The following is a 25,723-nucleotide window of genomic DNA, read 5'->3' as shown; positions in this document are numbered from 1 at the left end:
CAAACCAGCTTCCACAAGCAATCGGTCAACATGTCTGAAAGACTGGAACTGGAGTCCCTGTTTCCAATTTCCAAACAAGGAAATGTTTGGGGAGCAAGTGGGCTGCCTGTCCACATTGATGAAGGAAAAATGAGATTGTGTCAAAATATAAAGCAAACTGTACAATTATTAAATACAGTACAGAAATGAAAATTCTTAACACAGTGGCACAGCTTGAGAACTAATCAAAATAACTATGAAATAAGGTAGGGTAAAAATAAAATGAGCATAGATTTTTATCAAACACTTTATATTCTTTACAAATCATTTCATACTAATCTCTACATCTTTGCAGAATTGCACCATACCACTTAAAGACATAATTCAGGCTTTATCTGAGCATAATTTTGTTAATCTGCTTTTTAACAGAAAACAAAATGTTAAATGAGACTGAAAATGAAAATACTGACTGGTAGATAGTTTGATGCAATTGTAAAAAATAAGTAACGAAGACAAATAGCTAATGGAATGCTGACGCCAAATTCTCTCAATTTCATTCTCATTAATATCCTACATAAATATAAAAAAATCTCATCATTTTTATATTTTCCAGGGTAAAAAACTTTATGCAGCTTTGATTGGCAAAGGCATTGTTATAACAGGATATAAAATAAAATTTGAACCTTTGTATATCTGTTAAGAGGACAGACATGTGGTCATAAAATTCACATTACACATGTTTATTATTAACATGACTATCATTACAGATGATAAAATGCACATAATCTGTGGAAAGTAAGAAAATAAAAAAACTGTGGTTTGAGGCAAATCAAATTTTTGCTTTAATAAAATTGAGTAGACATTTATTACTACTATAATCCTCATTATCATTCAGATACATGCAATAAGTTTAGTATTGGTGTCTGGCACAAGACTACTGAATAACAAAAGATAGTTTGGTAATTCATATTACTTTCAAGGAGGTATGTATTTCAATACTGAAGAGTTTCCAGAAACATACTTTATTACTAATTATGATTAACCTACAGCAGGTCTGCAGGACACTTCATTTGCTGTTTTACAAAGAGCAACATATTAAATTAAATAAATAAATGTTTTCTCCTGCAGCAAACAGCTACAACTTCTTTTTCCATTACCAACAATTAAAAACAAAAGACATTTAACCCAATTACCTGTAGTGATAATTAGTCATGAAGATGAATCCTCAAACAAAACTGCAGGCGTCCCTGCATGTTAAACATACGGCATTTCATGAGGGTACAAAGAGCACAATTCTAACAACTTCAAAACTGCACATTATAAAATGCAGTCTACAATGTGTGAGGTATGTATAAATAAAATAATCACTCAATATTCATGTACACACATGTAAAAAGTCAGATTCCCATTCAGCATTAGAAAATAAACTGGACACAGACTGAGAACTTAATGACACACTCCTTGGAAGATTTAATTTATTTACAATGGTTGATATTAATTCAATCTTTCATTTCTGTCCATATAAAATATATTTATAGGTGTCAAACACTTCAGTATGAAACAAATCTAATCACTTTCTCTATCAGCTTTAATCCCTCAATAAACATAACTACACTATGTTGTGGTGGCACAACAACCCCCACTGAACAGTAAAAAAATGCAAAAGGGCTCATTGAAATACACTGAACAAGTCAAAAGAAAAATATAAAACACTCTAATTTCTATATGTATATATTTTTATATATATATATATATGTCTGTGTGTGTGTGTGTGTGTGTGTGTGTATGTGTATGTGTGTGTGTGTGTGTATACAATTGTACTGTACAGCATGTATTCTTAAGTTCTCTCACTGCACACTACTCACTGCAAAATTTAGTACAAGTCAGTACAATGAATAAAAAATCTATTTCTGGTTAATTACTTTTAACCCTCAAGAAAAAAATGTTTGGTGTGACAAAACATTCATGGAAGCTATGTGCTTTTAAAACATTATTAATGTATATAGGAATATGTACACAATTTAAGTACACAGCTAGCTGTGTCGAATGGATTCACAACATTCAGTTGTACTGTTTACCATTTGCCTGAATGTACATATGCAAGATCATGTAATATCCATACTCTTCTGAAGTCGTAAAACTTGATGAACACCTGAGGTGTATCTTAAGAAGAAAGAAATTCAAGTATCCCTTGTGTATACCAGTTGTCATATCTTTATGCCTGACAAAGCATTTATAAACATCCCAACAGCAGTGACAGCCTACAAATCCACAATGAGGGATTCTGTAACTGATAGCTGCTTTGCTTTACCTGGAAAGAAACACAATCGTGCTTTAGTTGTAGAACAGACAGGCTCAGGCCAGAAAGAGAAAGAATATTAAAACATATATAAAGTGTAAAAGGTAACGAGAAAGAGCACTGGACATAGAACAAGAGAGACCATGTTTGTGTTGTGTGTGTGTGTGTGTGTGTGTGTGTGTGTGTGTGTGTGTGTGTGTATTAGTGGAGTGGCAGTATTAATGGAAAGACTGAAGTGATACCGAAAGGTCACAAACAGAAAAAAAAAAAAAAAAAACACAAATTCATGAAAGGAAGATAACATATAAGTAGGGGGAGAGGGAGAAAAAAAAAAAAAGGTCTGCTTCCCCAAGTCTCAGTTACCACATGGAGCTGCAGATTACAATTAAGGGTTTTTAGACAAGTTATGATTCAATTTTGCTTTGTGCTCTATTTCTCAATTTTTACATAACAGAATATCTGAAACTAGCAGCTACGGTGCATAGAAAAGCGATATGGCTACTAAAATCATGCGACACAAATTGATTATTTCATGTTAATGGGGGAGGTTTGTAAATGGATTCAATACTGAATCACACAGCAGATGCTGCCATTGCCATTTCTGTGCAGGTAAAGTGAAATAACAACAATGTTCTCTCTTCCACACCTGACTGTTGGTCAAACTATTATTATGACACAGGCACCTACAACAAAGGTACACTCATAATCCATGATGGGACAGACTGCAACTCAATTTCACCCTTGTTAAATGCAGAAAAATAACCCCTGTGCTGGATCCCAATGGCCTCGTATCACTAGCAGTCGAGATGACAGGCATCTTATCCGTATGGCCGTAACGGATCGTGCAGCCACGTCTCGATCCCTGAGTCAACAGATGGGGACATTTGCAAGACGACAACCATCTGCACGAACAGTTTGACGACGTTTGCAGCAGCATGGACTATCAGCTCAGAGACCATGGCTGCGGTTATCCTTGACGCTGTATCACAGCGTACTCGATGGCGAACCTGGGTGCACGAATGGCAAAACGTCATTTTTTCAGATGAATCCAGGTTCTGGATCATGATGATCACATCCATGTTTGGCGACATCATGGTGAACGCACATTGGAAGCGTGTATTCGTCATCGCCATAATGGTGTATCACCCGGCGTGATGGTAGGGGTGCCATTGGTTACACGTCTTTGTCACCTCTTGTTCACATTGATGGCACTTTGAACAGTGGATGTTACATTTCAGATGTGTTACGACCCGTGGTTCTACCCTTCATTCGATCCCTGCAAAACCCTACATTTCAGCAGGATAAATGCATGGCCGCATGTTGCAGGTCCTGTACGAGCCTTTCTGGATATAGAAAATGTTCGACTGCTGCCCTGGCCAGCACATTCTCCAGATCTCTCACCAATTGAAAACGTCTGGTCAATGGTGGCCGAGCAACTGGCTCGTCACAATACGCCAGTCACTACTCTTGATGAACTGTGGTATCGTGTTGAAGCTGCATGGGCAGCTGTACCTGTACACGTCATCCAAGCTCTGTTTGACTCAATGCCCAGGCGTATCAAGGCCGTTATTACGGCCAGAGGTGGTTGTTCTGAGTACTGATTTCTCAGGATCTATGCACCCAAATTGCATGAAAATGTAATCACATGTCAGTTCTAGTGTAATATATTTGTCCAATGACTACCCATTTATCATCTGCATTTGTTCTTGGTGTAGCAATTTTAAAGGCCATTAGTGTATAACTATTTTGTTGTGTTATATTAGGAACTATGAATGCAAACAGATATTTGTATATTTTCAAGTCCAAATCGCCAGCTGTTGGGTTCTCCCAGAAATGCGCAAAGTAAATTAATACGTGAAAACTGTCACCACATAACCCTTTCAGTGCTACGGCAACTGCTGCATGTCAAGTGCTGGATCACTCTTGAATTTCATATGCTGCACTCGTTTGAAATCATTTTCTTATATTGTTTACCATGATAAGTACTATCCTCTGTTATACCTATTTATGTCACTCTAAGCTCAAAAATTATATTGTCGCGCTGTGCCATTAATTGTTGCTTTCAGGACAGGGACTTTCTGATGCAGCCTTTCGTACCTGTAGAGATTCTAAGTAATTGTTTTTGTAAAACTGTATAGAACTGTAAAAGTTTTTTGTCAAAAAATCGAACTTGTCTTGTACACATACTCTGTAAAAAGTGGCACTGCATCACGATGAACTATTTGTCTGGTCTACCTTCAGCTCTTTAAACATCTACATCTACATCAATACTCCACAATCCCATCTTACGGCACATGGCTGAGGATACCCCATACCAATACTAGTCATTTCCTCTCCTGTTCCACTCACAAAAATGAGGGAAAAATGACTACCTATATTCCTCCATATACGTCTTAATTTCTCATATCTTATCTTCATGGTCCTTACACACAAGGTATATTGGAGGCAACAGAATCATTCTGCAGTCAACTTCAAATGCCGGTTCTCTAAATTCTCTCAATACTGTACCCCAAGAAGAATGTCGCCTTCCCTCCAGGGATTCCCATTTGAGTTCCCAATGCATCTCCATAACACTCACTTGTTGTTTGAGCCTACCAGAAACAAGTCTAGCTGCCCGCCTCTGAATTGTGCCAATGCCTTCCTTTAATCTGATCTGGTACAGATCCCAAACACTCAAGCAGTACTCAGGAACAGGTTGCACTGGCATCCTATATGCGGTCTTCTTTAGAGATGAACCACACTTTCCAAGAATTCTCCCAATAAACCAAAGTCTACCACTTGCCTTTCCTGCCACAATCCTCATATGCTCGCTCCATTTCATATTGCTTTGCAACATTACACCCAGGCATTTAAATGACGTGACTGTGTCATGCAGGACACTACTAACGCTGTATCTGAACATTACTGGTTTGTTTTTCTATGTTTAGAGCTAGCTGCCATTCATCACACCAACTAGAAATTTTGTTTAAGTCATCTTATATCTTCCTACAGACATTCAACTTCAACACCTTACCGTACATCACAGCATCATCAACAAACAACCACAGATTGTTGCCCATTTTGTCTGGCAAATCATTTATGAATACAGAGAATAATAGCGGTCCTATCACACTTCCCTGGGGCGCTCCTGACAATACCCTTGTTTCAGAACACCCCGTCAAAGACAACACACTGGGTTCTATTACTTAAGAAGTCTTTGAGCCCTTACATATCCGTAAACCTATTCCATATGCTCATACCTTCTTTAACAGCCTGCAATAGGACACTGTGTCAAATGCTTTCCAGAAATCTAGAAATTTGGGCTCTGCCTGTTACCCTTCATCCATAATTCACATTATATCACGTGAGAAAAGTCCAAGTTGAGTTTCGCGTGAGTGATGCTTTTTAAAACTATGCCAATTCATGGACATAAGCTTCTTTGTCACAACAAAATTTATTATATATGAACTGAGAACATGGTCCAAAATTCTGCAACAAACCGATATTAGGGACAGTGGTCTGTAATTTTGTGGGTCTGTTATTTTGTTCTTCTTACACACAGCTTTTTTCTAGGCCCTTGGGACTTTGCACTGGGCGAGAGATTCACGATAAATGCAAGCTAAGTAACACGCCAATGCCGTAGAGTAATTGTTGGAAAACCAAATTGGAATTCTATTCGGACCTGGTAACTTATTTGTTTTCAACTACTTCAGTTGTTTCTATACGCCAGAGATGTTAGTTACTACGCTTATTTGATGGTCAAATGAAGGTATGTTTGGACTATTTTCCTGCTTGAAGAATTTCTTTGGCTTTCATTTTGCTATCTTCATCTTCCACACCAGGTTGGTCAACAAGTGACTGAATGGAAGCCTTGGACCCACTTAGCGATTTTACCAGGTTGGTCAACAAGTGACTGAATGGAAGCCTTGGACCCACTTAGCGATTTTATAATGCACCAAAATTTTCTCACTTTCTCTGCCATATATTTTATGAAGGTATGACCCAGGTAGTAGTTGTATGCTTCGCGCACAGATGTTTTCACATGCACAAGAATCTCAACTAACCTTTTCCATCCTTAATTCACTTACTTTGCACATAATTCTCCAGACCAAGATTTACAATCTGCTTAAACTTTACTCATAATTCTTCTACTTCCATATTACTGGAACTAAGTGACGTCAGTTCACTTTCTAAGTGAAATGCTAACAACTGCTCACCTGCTCTTTTTAGCAGAAACACTCACCTAGCCTTCTTAACTGAGTCATTAACTTTTGTAACCATAGTTGCATCATGATCACTAACCCCTGTTACTATACTGATGTCAATAAGGTCCGCTTTATTTGTAGCTACAAGGTCTAAGATATTTCCACTTCTTGTCGGCTACCGAATTATCTGTTCAAGACAATTTTCAGAAAATGTGTTCAAAAGGACTTCACATGACTGTCTGTGTGAATCCTCTGCAATGAATCCATAGACATCCCAGTCTAATCTCGGTAGGTTAAAACACCTCCAACTAATAACCTGGGTATTAATGTGCTACTGACCATAGACATTCTTTGAATGGCTCAAGAACTGTCACAGTAGAATCAAGAGTCCAGTAAAAATATCCTACAATTAGCTTGGTTTCACACAGACCTGTTACACGTAAAAAGATAACTTCAGTGTCACACTCAACTTCGATCTCACAACGAATACTCTCCCCTCCTATAGCCTCTAATCTGTCTACAGTCTTGCTAAATCTGCCAGAGCTTTCCACTTCAGGTTTCAGCAAGATCCCAAGAACAATTTGAGTGCAAGAACTTCCTGAAGGACAGCAAATTCAGGAATTTTGTTACGTATACTTCGACAATTTACTGATAAAATTTTGACAGCTTAAGAGTCTTTACAATGAATGCAGTCTCACTTCCCTCGCATGTATTCCACAAGTACCCCGCTACCCGAGTAGTGCACTAGGGGAGTCCTACAAATCTATAACTGATAATGCAGGTCTAGATATCTGCAGCCAAGGCCAAGGCCGTCGCAGAGTCAACAAATCCTTTTGTGAGATCCTCCACTCAGCTCTAAACCCAAAGGATCCCGATGAAATCTGGGTACAATGCTGCAAATTTAGAGCTCTGCTTGCACCCACGTGAGAGGTCAGCAGTCTTCACCACTTCTGCCATCCACCAGTACTAACTGAAGATGGCCCCAGAACACATACAACAGATGTCTTTGGTGTCAATGTGAGCCACAGCTTGCAGATGACTGCACCCTGCACACTTTAGAGTCACAGGCAAGGCCACCTTCATATCTCAGACGAGGCCCCCTGGCAGACACACTGAGTCCACTTTGGCTTCCTTTCCAGCCCTGAACACCATCTGCCAAAGAGATCCATAAGGTGCCTAATGTTGGAGCTCCCAATAGCTAGTAAACCCCTGCACCCGTGTGCCTGCTCGGACCCTGTTCAAGGAGTGGCCACCTGTCCACTCACACAGTATTAGGCGAAGCCTGATGACCAATCTACACATTGGCCCTCTGCATCCAGTGACGTGAACATGTTACCACCTGCCACTCATTCTGCCCTGAGGGTGAATCCACAACATTGGGTACACAAGGTACCTCGGTAGCAGAGCCCACGGGAAAAACAAGCGACACAAGGCATCCCGTGCGGCACACCAGATTCTCGGCTACTGCTACAACCTGGAGCAGCAGCCTGAAGGCGATTGACTGTAGCCAAAAGCACATTCAGCTGTTCGCAAACTGTGGCCAGCTCCTCCTGTGTCTGCACACAGAATGCACACATCCTACTCATCCTAGTAAGACTAACTAAAGAAGTAAATTATAAAAGCACTCAGAATCCTAGACATGCAACTTTCTACCATCCTGATATGTCACCAATGGATGCTGATGCCTCAATGAGTTATGAAGCTGGCTGTTCAAAAATAAAAACTGCACTACAGATGCCTGAATTTACAATTATAAAATGCGTGCTTACAGCTCTGGAAACATGTATGAAATTTAATAAATATACTATGAGAAAAAGACGGAAAAAGATGAACACTTAACAGCTAAAGAGCTGCAAATCTGTATCAGCCAAGAGCTGAAGCATCACTGACGTGCTTACTAAATGAAATGTACATGAGTCAACAACTTTGTGTTCACAGAGGCTGCAACAAGTCAATGGGTCTCACTGTTAATGTCCCATTTTTATTTTGTACGACCCGTTACCATGTTCTGTTTGCATCAGCTTGTTTGTTTCATGAAATCAGAGTCACGTTTTACCTATCATCCAGACAGAAGCATGCTGAGTGAGAAGCCATCTTTCACTGGTATTGCTGTAAATTATAACAAGCAACAGAAATATTTGTTGCCAAGTTGAGTGGATAGTGTGTGGGTTAGATGTGCGACGAAGAGTTGTGTAGCTTTGGCATGAGAGTAAAGTCGCCATATTCTCCTTGATCACATGTAATTTTTGTTTGGTAGAAGAAGGTGGCACTTCAGATAGATTTTTAAAAAGATTATTATTCCTTTGAAGGGAGAGGCTGTATATAAACTAAAGAAATTTTATCTCAGCTCAGAAACGCAGAATGAAGTGTTAACAATTTCTTTTTTAAATAAATTATACAGTTTATTGAAAAGAAAATATTAAGTTACTACTGCCATTCCAAATTTCAACAAATTTATGTTAATAGTAAAGGCAGTATTAAACTAAAAAGGAAACCGGAGCTTGAATACCGTAAAAGTGCATTAGTTTAAAGTTTTATTTGTAACTGGACACAATGTGATGTAAAGAAAAAAGTTTGCAACCAGCCTAAATGAAAGAAGTTTCACTCTCAAGCCACATTATGTTCAAGTTCTGGGGGAAGGAGGGCTTACACAAATAAGTTTACGCAAAAGGGAAAGTGAATTGTAGGGTCACTGATTTAAAATTCTGAAACAAAGTAATACAAAGTAGTAATATTGTTGTCAGTTGGCTCAATATTCTAGTTGCACACATACCACTAAAAATCAGTTTCATAATGCATGTAAACTGCACTGCCTACAATGATTAGCAAGAAAATCAGATCACAAAAATAAATGACAACCAGCATTGAGATTCCTTGAGTTTATCCCTGTTAATTTTTAACATAATATTGATATGGTGACAGCATTTTGCTATCAGCTTACATCCAGTTATTGTAGTGTACACACACACACACACACACACACACACACACACACACACCTTAGCAGATATGCCTTGTTCAGTTATTGTGGCACAACAAGTCTGTGGAACCCAACAAGAAGAGCCCCCTTCCATATGAACCTTGTGCAGTCAACATAGCCTGGGAAATTGGATGGCATGCACTAAAAATTTCTCAACCACTTCATCTGGTATACCAGTCCTGTAAGAGGCTCCTCATCTTTCTGACAATGCGTTGAGGAGCATTAAGACTAAGTTTGCAGTATGTCTTGCCATTCATTAACAGTGACAATATGTGCTGGTTACCTTTAGTATCAAGTAATCTCATGCCATTTCCTTTATTAGGAAATACAACATGTGCAAATAGTGTTCTATCCACACCAATGTTAGGTTTTGACAGTTTTGCCCCTGTAAATCAGTTAATCATCTTCTCCTCATCCTTCATGACTCAACAGAGGTGGTCAAGAAAACGGCATGTCTTCCTTACTATGGCATGATTATTAGCAAGATGTGACGTGTTCTGTAGAGTTTATGGAACACTCTGATTATTGCAAAAAGATGAAATTTGTTTTAGGAGTGCCATGTGTGTATTATATTCCCTGCAAATGTTGCAGTAGTTACATAGGACAAACAATCTGCACAGTCGCTGTGTGCTAGATTGAACACAAGTGTCGAGTAAAACATAGTAAGCCTGGAGAACGGTTACAGCATATTATTTCAGAAGATGAGGAGCGCAGCTCATGTGGCTACATACTGGAATTCTATCATGAAACAGCAGAGATTTGATTAAGATGCAATAACTTCAACCAATCTATACTGGCTGCTTAATTCGCCTTATTGCATATGCGATTATTTGGCTCAACTGTGGAACATTGTAGAAGCTGCTGCCTTGACTATCTCAGCCGTCTATAGTGACCTTGTTGTCAATGTGACAGCAAACACTAATATTCCTTTCTTCTTTTGGCCTACCTCAGCAGACAGGAGTTTTAATTTCTAGGAACAACAGTCAATGTTTATTTCAATAAAACTGAGAAAATTTTATCCAGTAAATATTATTATCAATGGAAGATTCTTATGTATCTCAGTTTTTTAATTGCTACACATTCTGGACAGGAACTTTACATTTTTTTCATAAAATTTCAATAGAATGTGCGAGCTTGGAAAAAGAAGTGTGACAAGCGTGCAATGGTTAGAAACTTTAATGTAATCGCTACCTGAGGACATCTCTGGATCCATAGCAGTAATAACTGTATTAATATTACATAATAATAAATAAAATGAGAACTCAGTCAAACACTGACAAAAAATTGTTTTGCTTACAACTGGCAAAGCTGAAAGTTAACACACAGGTACAGTTAAGCTAGATGTGTCAATCTCTTCTACAACTTGGAAAGCAGATTTACTATTGTTTTTAGCCAATCGAGCAACTGTAGCTACAGATATTTATCCATTACTTTTGACATTTGGCTTCATGACCACAGAGAAATTGTGATGGACTACCTTTCTGAGATGCTAACTGTAAAAGGATAATACTTCTTTAAAAAGTAACAATAGTGTGTGACTGGGGTAGCTTGGAGCCGATGTCTTCAGAGAAATTCAGTACCATAATCATTGCAATGGCTAACTGAACTACTTGTAAATGAACCCTACAATTTAAAACACACTTACCTGAAATTAACAGCGAAGTCTTTCAGTATTTGTTTCTTGTTGTCATGTACAAATAAAGCCTTCTTGGAGACTGTTTGGCCTTTCCTAAAATGGAACAATAGTAAGTGGTAATAAATGAACAACAAAAGACAAGCATGTGATTAGTACAGGAAAGTTGCAGCATGGGAAATGAAACACACTACATACACAATAAAAAATGTATTTAATTTTACTTTTCACAAAAGAAAATGTGGGGATTAATTCTAGAAGTTAGTGTACATACTCTATAAAAATTGTAATACAGGTTATATTTCATGTAGTAGAATGAACAATAGAAGAGTAAGAGGCAATGTTTTGCCTATTTTACAGGTATACATGATGAGAGTCTGCTTGTGCTGTGCTGTGCCAATGATGCAGCACTACTAGGCTGCTATATCTGCAGATATTCAAGGAAGGAGGGGGGGGGGGGCAAAGACAGAATTTTGCTGGTGAAAGAATTTACATTTTATTTTGTTATTTGTAATTGTGGATTAGATTTCAAATGCTGCCATGACATATGTTTATGCACTTTGCACAACACCTTGAATCTCAGTGTTTCTGATTACTTACTAATGTGCTTGGTAGGTCTTCCCTGTTGGCCCAGTGACAGGAAATCATTGGTAACAAAATGGCAAGTTTATAATTGTCCTTGTGGTTCATGCTGGTATTTGTTTCTTTTATCTTGCCAGCTTCTATAATTTTTCTCTTAACTTTAGGAAGCTGCTTAAGAAGGGCATAAGCTTTGCTAAGTAGTATTGCCACACATACGGTAAAGGGTAAACTAGTAGCATCAATATAGAATGAGTCTCAATTGTTAGAAAGAATTTTGTTCCTCTTGTGCAAGGCTTATTAATGGTACATTTAATGGCAGTACCTCCGATTCTCTTTGTATTATAAAACGCCAAAGCACTGTTCTTCTTCCTTGTTGAACCTGTTCCTCGATGTCAAAACAGAACGATTCTTTCCCTCTATACATTTGTTGTTAAGGTATAAATAGCTCCTGTAGCTCTACTCTGACTGACAGCATCTTTGATTCATTGGGTCCCTATGGTTAATATATTTTTCTGGCTTAGACAGTGGCAGCACAAAGCATTCAGATATCCATTTGTACCCAATAGCTTTCTGTATACAATGTGTCCAAGTCTGTCATCTTGTATCCCGAATGCTACTACATCCTGGAAAACCAAACACAAGTGCCTTTTTTTTTTTTTTTTTTTTTTTTTTTTTTTAGGGCGCACAACTTCAATGGTCATTAGCGCCCTGACTACGTTAAGAATGCACCGCGAGGCACAAGTTTAAAACGACAACTAAAAGGGAAAACACGATAAAAGACAGACTGACAGGCATAGGATTAAAAAACAGCATCATCAAATATCCTTAGAGAGGATTGTCAAATCGATAAAACGAAGAACACGAGCAGCAGCCCGTGGGTCATCTGCCAAAATGGCTTCCAAAGTACATGGTAGGTTAAGATCTAGATGCAGTGTGTTAAAATCAGGACAGGACATTAAAATGTGGCGGACCGTCAGCAATTGCCCACATGGGCAGAACGGCGCCGGCGCAGCCGTCAGCAAATGACGATGGCTGAACCGGCAGTGTCCAATGCGCAACCGGGCCAAAACGACCTCCTCCCGCCGAGAAGGGCGGGAGGACGACGTCCAAGCCGCGGGAAGAGGCTTCAAGGCCCGAAGCTTGTTGTCTGTAAGTGCAGCCCGATCGGCATGCCACAGCGATAAAATGCGCCGACAAATGACCCTGCTACAATCTGATGAAGGGACACAACAAGAAGCTGTCCGAGGCTGGAGGACCGCAGCCTTGGCCGCGGCATCTGCAGCTTCGTTCCCAGGGATTCCGACATGGCCAGGGACCCACATAAAGCTAACCGGAGAACCGACGTCCACCAGCTGCTGAAGAGAGCGTTGGATCCGGTGCACGAAAGGGTGAACCGGATACGGATCACTGAGGCTCTGGATGGCGCTCAGGGAATCTGAGCAGATGACATAAGCAGAATGTCGGTGGCGGCAGATGTAAAGAACAGCCTGGTAGAGGGCAAAGAGCTCAGCTGTGAAGACCGAACAATGGCCATGGAGCCGGTATTTGAAACTTTGTGCCCCGACAATAAAAGAACACCCGACCCCGTCATTGGTCTTTGAGCCATCTGTATAAATGAAGGTCATATTGATGAACTTTGAACGAAGTTCAACAAAACGGGAGTGGTAGACCGAACCGGGGGTAACCTCTTTTGGGAGCAAGCTGAGGTCAAGGTGAATGCGGACCTGAGCCTGGAGCCAAGGTGGCGTGTGGCTCTCGCCCACTCGAAAGGTTGCAGGCAGTGAAAAATTAAGGTGTTGAAGGAGGCGACGAAAGCGAACTCCAGGGGGTAGCAGGGCAGAGACATACAACCCGTATTGACGGTCGAGAGAGTCGTCAAAAAAGGAACGATAAGACAGGTGTTCGGGCATTGACAGTAGCAGACAGGCATACCGACAAAGCAGTATATCGCGCCGGTAGGTGAGTGGCAATTCGCCAGCGTCAGCATGAAGACTCTCTATGGGACTAGTATAAAACGCTCCGATCGCAAGTCATAAACCCCGATGTTGTATGGAGTTGAGGCGGTGTAAGATGGATGGCCGTGCAGAGGAGTATACGAAGCTCCCATAATCCAGCTTGGAGCGGACGATCGACCGATATAGACGAAGCAGGACGGTTCGATCCGCTCCCCACGACATACCATTGAGAACACGGAGGACATTTAAAGAACGGGTACAACGGGCAGCCAAATATGACACATGTGGAGACCAGCTAAGTTTCCTGTCAAATGTAAGACCTAAAAATTTTGTTGTCTCCACGATTGGGAGAGCAACGGGACCGAGTCGTAAGGACGGTGGGAGAAACTCTTTGTAGCGCCAGAAGTTAATACAGACCGTCTTCTCGGCAGAAAAACGGAAGCCATTGGCGACACTCCAGGAGTAAAGACGGTCAAGAGAACGCTGAAGACAGCGCTCCAGGACACGTGGACACTGCGCGCTGCAATAGATGGTAAAATCGTCCACGAAAAGGGAGCCTGATACATCAGTTGGGAGGCAATCCATTATTGGATTGATCGCGATGGCGAAGAGAGCGACGCTCAAAACTGAGCCCTGTGGCACCCCATTCTCCTGGCGAAAAGTGTCTGACAGGACAGAACCCACACGTACCCTGAACTGTCGATCCATTAAAAAAGAACGAATAAAAAGAGGGAGGCGACCGCGAAGGCCCATGTATGCATGGTGCGGAGAATGCCCGCCCTCCAACAGGTGTCGTAAGCCTTCTCCAAATCAAAGAACACAGCCGCGGTCGGGCGCTTCCGCAAGAAGTTATTCATAATGAAGGTCGACAAGGTAACCAGATGGTCAACAGCAGAGCGGCGCCTACGAAATCCACATTGTACATTGGTAAGTAGGCGTCGAGACTCTAGCAGCCAAACCAATCGAGAGTTAACCATTCGCTCCATCACTTTACAGACACAGCTGGTAAGCGAGATGGGTCGATAACTGGAAGGCAAGTGCTTGTCCTTCCCCGGCTTAGGAATCGGGACAACAATAGACTCGCGCCAGCATGCGGGAACATGTCCCTCAATCCAGACGCGATTGTAAGTACGAAGAAGAAAACCTTTACCCGCAGGAGAAAGGTTCTTCAGCATCTGAATATGAATAGAATCAGGCCCTGGAGCGGAGGACCGTGATCGGCCAAGTGCGTTTTCGAGTTCCCGCATGGTGAATGGGACATTATAACTTTCACGATTCGAGGAGCGGAAGTTAGGTGGCCTAGCCTCCTCTGCCAGTTTGCGGGGGAGGAAGGCAGGGTGGTAATGAGCGGAGCTTGAAACCTCGGCGAAAAAGCGGCCGAAGGCATTGGAGACATCATCAGGGGCCATAAGGACGTCATTCGCGACCGTCAAGCCAGAAACTGGTGAGTGGACCTTAGTGCCAGATAGCCGGCACAGGCTACCCCAGACAACAGAAGAAGGAGTAGAACTGTTGAAGGTGCTTGTGAAAGCAGCCCAGCTGGCTTTCTTGCTTTCTTTAATAATACGACGACACTGAGCACGTAATCGTTTATAATGGATACAATTCGCCACTGTAGGGTGGCGTTTAAAGGTGCGTAAAGCACGTCGACGAGCACGTAAAGCGTCTCTACATGCTGCAGTCCACCAGGGGACCGGTACGCGACGTGGAGAAGAAGTAGGGTGAGGGATGGAATATTCAGCAGCAGCGAGAATGACTTCCGTGAGGTGTGCGACTTGACGATCGCAGCTTGTGAAGGTTTGATCCTGAAAGGTCGCCCTGGAAGAGAAGAGCCCCCAGTCTGCCTTGGAGATGGTCCAACTAGAGGAGCACGGAGAGGGGGTATGCTGCAGGAGATGGATAACACACGGGAAGAGGTCGCTCGAATATGTATCAGAAAGTGCATACCACTCAAACCGGCGTGCAAGTTGGGGAGTACTATAGAGAGGTCTAAATGGGAATAGGTGTGAGATGTGTCCGAAAGAAAAGTAGGGGCGCCAGTATTGAGGCAGACAAGATTGAGCTGGTTGAAAAGGTCTGCTAACAGGGAGCCCCTAGGGCAGGATGCTGGAGAGCCCCAAAGGGGATGGTGGGCATTGAAGTCTCCAGTTAACAAAAATGGTGCAGGTAGCTGAGCAATAAGTTGCATCATGTCTGCCCTGGTAACGGCAGATGACGATGGAGTGTAAACGGTACAAATGGAAAATGTAAAAGTGGGGAGAGTAATGCGGATGGCAACTGCCTGCAGGCCAGTGTGCAACGTGATGGGATCGTAGTAAATATCATCCCGGACCAGCAACATAACCCCTCCATGAGCCGGGATACCTACCACAGGGGGTAGGTCAAAACGCACAGAGGTGTAGTGTGCCAAGGCAATTTGATCGCATGGGCGTAGCTTCGTTTCCTGGAGGGCTACGACGAGCGGACGGTGCAAGCGGAGCAGCAACTTCAAGTCCTCTCGGTTGGAGCGAATGCTGCGAATATTCCAGTGAATAAGTGCCATCGTAAGAAGAAAGGAAGATGAAAGAAGGGGTCACCTCGAAGGCCGCTGAGGGCCTGGCTTTGAGCGAGCACTGCCGCCGCTATCAGTAGGCGGACAGTCATCGTCCATTGGGTCTATAGGTTCATCGGCCATCTTGGGAAGATGGCCGGGAGGGGAAGCTTCCTCCGCCGGTGAACGGCCAGATGTTCGGCTACCAGCGGTGCGGCCAGGCGAAACGGATGACGGCCTGGGGCGGCAACCGCTGGGTGGCGCAGGAGAAGAAATGCGCCGTGGCGGAGAAGGAGAACTGTGCTTCCTATGAGCCCTCTTGGAAGGACGTTTGGTGGAAGTACTGGTCGAAGGCTGGGAGGTCGAGGTACGTAGGAAGTCTGCACGGGACGGTTCCTTCTTGAAGGCCTGTGCATCTGACTTCTGGGTCTTCGTCTTGGCAGAAGCTGATGAAGGTGCTTGTGTCTGAGGGTTGACGGGAGGAAGAGGAGACGTCGACCGGGCGATCTTAGCACTGGCCGAACGGACGACCGTGGTGCTGAAGGTCAGATCGCATGTCTGGGTTGCCACCTCCCTGGTAGTCCGAGGAGAGGCGAGGACAGTACTGTATTTCCCCGCTGGGAGCAGCGTGGGCTTCCTACTAGCCAATAGCTTGCGAGCAGCCGAGGTGGACACTTTCTCTTTGACCCGAATTTCTTGGATACAGCGTTCTTCCTTATAGACAGGACAGTCGCGGGAGGATGCGGCATGGTCACAAAGACAGTTCACACAACGAGGAGACGGAGGTGGACAGTCACCCTCATGGGCATCCCTGCCACAAGTGACACATTTAGCTGCATTGGAACAAGACTGTCGAGTGTGATTGAAACGCTGACACTGGTAGCAGCGCGTAGGTGTCGGGACATAGGGGCGAACAGAAATAACCTCGTAGCCCGCCTTGATGCGCGATGGCAGCTTAACACTATCGAAGGTCAAGAAAAGTGTCCAGGTCGGTACAAGGTCATTGTTGACCTTTTTCATGACCCTATGGACAGCCGTCACGCCCTGCTCAGCGAGGAATGATTGAATCTCCTCGTCAGTCAATCCGTCGAGGGAGCTAGTATAGACCATACCACGAGACGAATTCAAAGTTCGGTGAGCCTCCACCCGCACAGGGAACGTGTACAGGAGTGTGGCCCGAAGCAGTTTTTGCGCCTGAAAGGCGCTCTCAGTTTCTAGTAATAAGGTACCGTTACGCAACCTGGTACAAGATGTGACAGATCCGGCTATGGCATCTACACCCTTCTGGATAACGAAAGGGTTGACAGAGGAAAAATCCTTTCCATCCTCATATCGAGAAACGACGAGGAACTGTGGGGCAGGCAGTAGTACTTTTGTCACTGGTGGCTGGTCACGTTTCCGTTTTTGGGCAGAAGTCGAGACAGATGGAGTGAAATCCATTGCGGAGAAATCCCCCATGATTGCCAGCGTCTCCGATGGCGCGCTCCTTCCTTGTGGGGACCCTCTCAGAGGGCACTCCCGCCTTAGGTGAATGGTTACACCTCAGGTCACACCTCCCGAGAAACAGACGGAGGGACCAATCGGCATGGTCAGAAGGTATCAGCTCAGGCAATCACCCCTCCCTGGGCCTGGCCTTTACCAGGGGGTACGTGCGTGCCTTACATGTCTACCCAGGGCGGGGAATTACGCGTGCGAACGCATGGGTCGGCCTTCAGGCACGCACAGGGAGGAAGGAAGAAGAGGAAAAGGAGAGAGAGAGTGAGAGAGAGGACAGACTGTCTCAAACGCCGAGGCGGAGACCAGAGAAGGCAAGGAGAAGAAGGTAATGAGAAGGCAAGGAGAAGAAGGCAATGAGAAGAAGGCAATGAGAAGGCAAGGAGAAGAAGGCAATGAGAAGGCAAGGAGAAGAAGGCAAGGAGAAGAAGGCAATGAGAAGGCAAGGGAAAGAGTAAGGAAGACAATGAGGTGGAAAAGAGCAAAGAAAGGAACCAACCAAAGGAAGGAAAAAACGAGAAGTGAAAAAGCAAAATGACCGCAAATAGAGGTCGTGGAACCGTCCATCTCCGGACGCAGGCGCTAACGACCCCCTTGAGGGGGTGGGACTCCTTTTAGTCGCCTCTTACGACAGGCAGGAATACCTCGGGCCTATTCTTACCCCGGACCCGCAGGGGGAACAAGTGCCTGTGACATGCGACACTTGGAAAAATAGGACACATGCAGTACATCTGCAATGACACATTATAATTATTACCCTCATGAAGGCTGCCTGAAATGGCAGTCAATCTTTATTGTAAATTGTGACACAGTCACACACATAGAAGACTGTTATTGTATAGGACTTCAGTCCAAAAATGACTATGCATACATGTTCCCTTAGCTTCCACTGTTTTCAGCAGTTTATTTACTGAAATGAGTACTTGGCATTTTATCTCCTGAACTCCTTTTCAAATATATCTTAAATGCTATGTTTGAAAAATTCCCGTCTTTCCACATCTACAGAAAAGCTGATGACAACCAGATGAGGTAGATTGCATACAGATAGTAGTTCAGAGCAGAAATATATAGTATGAGTGTGTTAACAAATGCATTAAAAATGACATAAAGGGAGAAATAAAGCTCGTTTATGACTATAGAAAGCAACAAGAAGTATAATACTTCATCAATGGAGACAAAATACACAAGTTTCAAAAATGAATGGAATATAAAAAAAATATGTTGTTGCTGTGTCCTTCAGTCGAAAGACTGATTTGATGCAGCTCTCTATGCTAGTCTACCCTGTAAAAGCCTTTTCCATGTCTGCATAACTACCACACACTCCTCCTGTTTGAACCTGCTTACTGTATTCAAGTCTCGGTCTGCTTTCACAATTTTTCCCCATACTTTCTTTCCATTAACAAACTGACAATGCCTTGAGGCCCGAGGATGTATCCAACCAACTTATCCATTTTTTTCGTAAAGTTGCACCATAATTTTTCCCCCCAAATTCAATTCAGTACCTCTCAATCATTAGTCGATGTACCCATTTAATCTTTGGTATTATTCTACAGCAACACATTTCAAAAACTTTTATTCTCTTCGTGTTTGAATTGTCCATATTTCACTTCCAGAAAAGACTAAACTTCAGACAAATACTTTCAGAAAAGACATCCTAAAACTTAAATTGATATTAAATGTAAACAAATTCCTCTCTTTCAGAAATGTTTTTCTTCCTATTGTCTTTCTACTGATATCCCCTAGTGTTGACCTCCACCAGTTTTCCATTCTTCTCTAAATAACTTGTGTCATTATTTGCAACTATGACTTATCTAATTGATGGTTTGGTAGTATTCTCTCCTGTTGGCATATGCCTTCTTTGGAATTGGAATTACTAAATTCTTCTTTAAGCCAGAGGGTATACAGCATGTCTCATGTATCTTGCACACAAGGTGGAATAATTTTGTCATGGCTGGCTCTCCTAAAGATTTCAGTAATTCTGAGAGGATGCTGTCCACCTGCGGTACCTAGTTTCCACGTATGTCTTTCAGTGTTCTGTCAAATTCTTTTTATTTTCTCCTCTCATCTTCACCTACTTCCTCTACTCTTTTCTATAATATTGTTGTCAAGTTTCCTCGAGTTTGTTCCCCTCATACAGGCATACTGTATATTCCTTCCACCTTTCAAGTTTCCCTTCTTTCCATAGTATTGGCTTACCATCTGAGATCTTGATATTCACACAGTTACTTCTCTCTCCTCCAAAGGACTCCCTAATTTTCCTACAAGCAGCATCAATAGTTATGGAAGCTTTTGTAGCCTTGCATATGTCCTCTAGATATTCCTGCTAAAGCTTTTCGCACTTTCTGTCAATCTAATCTTATTATTTTTATTTTTAGATTTTATTTTTTATGGACACTAACATCCCTATTGCCTATGGCCTTACTGCTACTGAACACTATATTCCCCAACACACGATGGTTCGAAACCAACAATCTCCTTCCTAGTTGCCATGACCAACTACATCCTCATCCATGACTACTTCTCCTTTGAAGCATTACCTACAAACAAATCCAGGGTACTGCTATGGGCACTCGCATAGCACCATCCAATGTCATCCTACTGATGGGGCATCTAGAGGAATCCTTCCTAGACCAAGAATCCCAAACATCTCACATGGTTCAAATTCACAGATGACATCTTTGTAATCAGGATTGAGGGTGGGGACACTCCATCCACATTCCACCAAAACCTCAATACCCCCCCCCCCCCCCCCCACATTCGCTTTACCTGGTCCTACTCTACCCATCTTTGATTTCCACCTCAGAGATCGTTACATCAGTACTTCTGTCCATATCAAACCTATCAACCATCAACCACCAGCAATACCTCCACTTCAACAGCTGCCACCCTTTTCAAACCAAGAAGTCCCTCCATACAGCCTAACCACGCTTGGCCATCGCATCTGTAGTTACGAGTGCTCCCTTTTGAATATACTGAGGGTCTGACTAAGGTGTTAACAGTTGCATAAAAACAGACCTCCTGTTCCCTTTCTTTCCAGTCATCCAATACTGTCCGGCCACAGATGAGCATTCCCATCACGACTCAGTACCACCCAGGACTGGAGCAACTGAATTACATTCTCTCCAGGGTTTCGACCACCTCTCATTGTACCCTGAATGAAAAATGTCCTACCCTCCTCATCCCTCCGACAGGGGTATTCCGACGCCCGCCAAAACTATACAATATCCTCATCACTACCTACACAACCCCATGCTCCCAATCACTTACCTCATCGCTCACAGCCCTGTAACAGAACCAGATGCAACACCTGTCCCATACATCCTCCCACACACCTACTCCAGTCTGGTCACAGACATCAACTATCCTATCAAAGGCAGAGCTACCTGTGAAACCAGTCATGTGATCTACAAGCTAAGCTGCAACCACTGTGCTGCATTCTATGTGGGCATGATAACCAACAAGCTGTCTGTCCGCATGAATGGCTATCGACAAACTGTAGCCAAGAAACAACTGGACCTTCTTCATTTCAATCACTGCTTCACAGCCTGTGCCATCTGGATCCTTCCCACCAACACCAGCTTTCCTGAATTGCGCAGATGGGAACTCTATCTGCAATATATTCCCATAAACCTCCTGGCCTCAACTTTCATTACTCACTGCCCTTACCCACCTAGCCCCTTCCCTATTCCCATTCCATTACTACATAGCCCTCTATTCCACCAAGGTACTCACTCTCTCTACTTCTCTCATTTTCTGCTACACTCCTCTCTCTCCCCTGCCATCCATCTAACCTCCTGACTGCACCTAGCGGCCCTGCTGTGCACCTCGTCCATGCACACTCCCAACAGCACTTAACCATCCCCCACCCCTACTCTGCTACCCTTCCCCCTCCCTGCCCCAACCTTACCCCCACCTGGTTGCCTCTCCCATAAAGCAGTACTGCTTGCAGTCTGGTTACAGCTGCCAGGGAATGTGGTCATGTGTGTGCAAGTTGTGGTTTTTGTGTGTGTGTGTGTGTGTGTGTGTGTGTGTGTGTGTGTGTGTGTGTGTGTGTGTGCGCGCGCGCGGCGCCGCGCGCGCGTTTTGTCGATTTTCGACAACGGCCTTATTGGCCAAAAGTTAACTTTCTGACAGTCTTTTTGTTGTGCCTTTCTGTGATTCAGCACCTCTGCTATATGGTGAGTACCAACTATCCTTTTCATAATACTGTTACATTCCATCCTGGATTTCCATTGCCTAATTTTTTATTTTTTTGCATTCCTTTTTGCCTGCTGAATTTTAATATTTTCTCCTCAGTTCTGATTTGCAATTCATAATCAATAAATTATGATCAGAGTTCACTTCTGCCCCTGGAAATACATAACAATTTAAAAACTGGTTTTGAAACCAGTGTCTAACAATTGCATAATCAATCTGCAACAGTCCAGTGTCCCCATATCTTGTCCATGTATACAACACTCTTTCATGATTCTCAAACCCAGTGATATCGATGGTGAAATTATGTTCTGTGCACAATTCTGCTAGGCAGCTTTCTCATTCATTACCTTCCCCCAGTCCATGTTCTCATTTTTTTTTTATCTTCCTTTTTCAACTACCAAGTCTCAGTCACCCATAACAAATTTTCATCTACCTGCAGTACCTGAATAATTTCCTTTATCTCAATGTAGATTCTTCCAATCTCTTCATTATCTGTGGAGCTAGTTGGCACACAAACTTGTACTCCTGGGGTGGGTATTGGATTTGTGTCTGTCGTGGCTATGATAATGTGTTCACTATGCTGCTCACAGTAGCTTACCCACATTCCTATTCTCTTATTCATTATTGGGCCTACTTCTGGATTAGCCCAACTGATTTTGTGTTGAAACTTCCTGTTCAGATTAAAACTGTGTGCCGGACAGAGACTTGAACTCGGGACCTTTGCGGGCAAACTCTCTACCATCTGAGCTACCAAAGCACGACTCACAACCCATCCTCACAGCTTCAATTCTGTCAGTACCTCATCTTCTACCTTCCAAACTTCACATAAGCTCTTCTGCGAACCTCAAATGGTAGAGCGCTTGCCCACAAAAGGCAAAGGTCCCAAGTTCAAGTCTCGGTCCGACACACAGTTTTAATCTGCCAGGAGATTTCGTATAAGCGCACACTCTGCTGCAGAGTGAAATTCTCATTCTGATTTTGTGTTGATGGCACTTTACTGACCTGTCCAAGAAGTCCTGTTTTTGCTGCCACCACAATTCACAAATTCTCCCCCTATCTAATTTCAACCTATCAATTTCCCTTAAATTCTCCAACTTACCTACTCAATTAAGAGATCTAACATTCCATGTTGTTTTTTCTGATGCTGCCATCCTCCTGGAAAATTTTGCCAACGAGGATGCTATCATCATCAATGCACTGACTATTGCACAAAGTTGCAACGATCTCTCCATCAGGCCACGTATGCTGCTTAGAACTGCTCTGATTTCTGATATTGTAATGCTAAACGCTCAAGCAAGATTGGCACTTACTTGATGCAGGTGTGTAAACATATAAGGTCCAATGTTTCGTATCATAGTACAAGATAACTATGTTTAGAATGATATGATTATGGATATTCTTTCAACAATTTGCAAGCTTTTGCACATTATTGTCCCCCCCCCCCCCCCCCACTAGATAGGATTTCATCACGACCGGCTTGTGGTCTGGGATCTGTTCAAGTTATGACAAAGCAATACAAACATTGTAGAACTGTTTGTTGTTTATATTCATTCATTTCTCTCCAGTTCCTGGTCAAGTGTACACAAACATCTGTCTTTAGGCTTGAATGTGAAAATGTTGATCACAGAGAGTGAAAGCAACAGCAGTGAAATTATTTATCCTAATAAACAGCACAGAGTGGTTGAGCTTTGTCATTAGAGGAAGAAGAGAAGAATGTTGCAGGACAGCATGATCTGGAAAGTTATCAAACACAGCTTATACCTTTCGCCTGTTGTTCTGCATCTGGAATTGAAAATTTGAATATAAGGTCACTACTCAATATAAAGTGGAGATGCTGAGTCACAGATAGGTACAACAAAAAGCCTGTCACAAGTAAGCTTACGACCAGCAAGGCCTTCGTCAAAAATACAACACACACACACACACACACACACACACACACACACAGTGTGAGAGTTGTGTTTGCATGATTGTGTTTGTGCCTCTGTCGTCTACTTTTGACGAAAAGCTTATTGGCTGAAATCTTATTTGTGACAGTCTTTTTGTTGTGCCTGCCTGCGACTCAGCATCTCTGCTATCTATATGGTGAGTAGCGACCTTCCTTTTCATATATTGTTACATTCCGTCCTGGATTTTCCATTGTTTGAATATAAGGTCAGATGTAGCAATAGAAACCTTCTACAAATTATTTGCACTGGATAAATTGTTTGAGGAAACCAATGAACAAACAAACTTTTATGCATCACCGTACTTGGGCAAATGGACAGTGACAAATAAAAATGAAATAAAACAATTTTTTGAGCCAATTCTAATAATGGGGTTGATTAGACTAGCATTCTTACATTGGTCCCATGATCCTGCATGTATGCGAAAAAAAATCACACCCAGAAAGACATTTGAAATATCATTTGACAAAGTGGTTTCCTCAAAGAGCTTGGGAGTAAACTATTGTTTCCTTCTTATGATACGAAAAGACTTGTGATGACTGAAACTGATGATTTCTTATTGAATTATGTGAGACTGTGCAACAAAATAAATCATTAAAATGTTTAAACAATTAGAGATATCTTTCCAAGACTTCACGTTAATTTTAATTTTATGCAACATACAGTGAGCTGGTTTACAATATATGCCACAGTTGTATCACATTCATCTCTCATATCAATACAAAATTCTCTCTCTCTCTCTCTCTCTCTCTCTCTCTCTCTCTCTGTGTGTGTGTGTGTGTGTGTGTGTGTGTGTGTGTGGGGGGGGGGGGGGGGGGGGGCATGTCACATCGAACAAGAAAATACAGTAGTGCTGCCTTTACTGAGTACACTTCGCTCACATCTGCAAAATATTATTTAACTGTAAATATAAATGCTTCATTGAAAAACTGAAAGTTCCTGTAAGGCTCAGCCTTTTCCTAGTTCTGAAGCAGGGCACTATAATACATTCATCAAGTTGACATCGTTTTGCTGTGAGTACCAAGAACAAGACAGTGTTCTTACAGATTCCTTCAAAGTTTGTCTGGAATCTCTATCAGTTATGCCATTTACTGTCATTGTTCTACAGATTCTTGTAAATGCAGTCACTTCTTGATTCCCTACAGTTTTTTTAGGAAGAAAATACTTTAGTTCCATAATTGTCATATGTCGTCATGTTTATCAGCCAGAATAACAGTTGAATGCACAGTATTTGCTCCTTCCAAAGAACAGACACCACGCAGATCCAGCAGCTGTGGAGCACTATATATGTAAATTGCAGGAGGATCACTGCTATCAGTTGCAGCAGGATATTTTGCGGAATCAGTGGTGATGAACCAAAATGTGTACCAGACCGGAATTTGAAAGCAGGATCTCCTGCTTATTAAGCAGATGTGGTAACCACTGCGCCTTCTGAGACACAGGAATGGCCTTTCTGGGCAATGGATCCACTTTCTTCAGTGCAAATGCACAAATACATCCAACCTCAGATGGAAATCTCTAAGTAGTGAACAGGAGTATAATGGACAGGGACTGCGGATAGGTGGCGCTCAAAGGGAGTGAGGATCAGTGAAGAGACGTACTGAGATAGTCCGTGCAGTTGCGGTACCGCCGTGTCCTAGATGGGGCAATGGTTACCACACTTGCCTAGTAAGCTGTAATATGAAGCAATTTACTTTCTATCTATCTGCCTATCACTCAGCACAGCTTCATCTAAGTGGTGCGTAGCAGTGTATTCTATTTCACATTGCTGTAACTCTTAAATTTCTCAGATTACAGAATATCAATACAATGAGGATAGATTGCTATTCATCACATAGAGGTGGCACTGAATTGCAGACAGGCACAACGAAAAAGATTACTAAACATTTATGATTTCGGATGAAAATGACCTCCTCCTGAAATAGAACACACAAACGTGCGTGC

General features: G+C 42.5%; 1 protein-coding gene across 4 annotated transcripts in view; it reads right to left on the bottom strand.

Moving 5' to 3' along the window:
- Nucleotides 1-272: 272 nt before the first annotated feature.
- LOC124797847 (poly(A) polymerase type 3) overlaps nt 273-25,723 on the bottom strand; it is a 196,748-nt gene continuing 171,297 nt past the window's right edge. For all 4 annotated transcript variants that reach the window (XM_047260903.1, XM_047260905.1, XM_047260902.1 and 1 more), the window contains 2 exons: nt 11,088-11,171; nt 273-2,290 (listed from right to left, as the gene is read on the bottom strand). In XM_047260903.1, the coding sequence (XP_047116859.1) occupies nt 11,130-11,171 (42 nt within the window). In that variant the 3' untranslated portion in view covers nt 273-2,290; nt 11,088-11,129. The remainder of the gene's footprint in view (nt 2,291-11,087; nt 11,172-25,723) is intronic.

This window comes from Schistocerca piceifrons, chromosome 5 (assembly GCF_021461385.2).
Source record: "Schistocerca piceifrons isolate TAMUIC-IGC-003096 chromosome 5, iqSchPice1.1, whole genome shotgun sequence".
NCBI classification, from domain to species: domain Eukaryota; kingdom Metazoa; phylum Arthropoda; class Insecta; order Orthoptera; family Acrididae; genus Schistocerca; species Schistocerca piceifrons.
The sequence above is the reverse complement of the archived record's forward strand: the minus strand, read 5'-3'. Positions and strand labels throughout refer to the sequence as shown.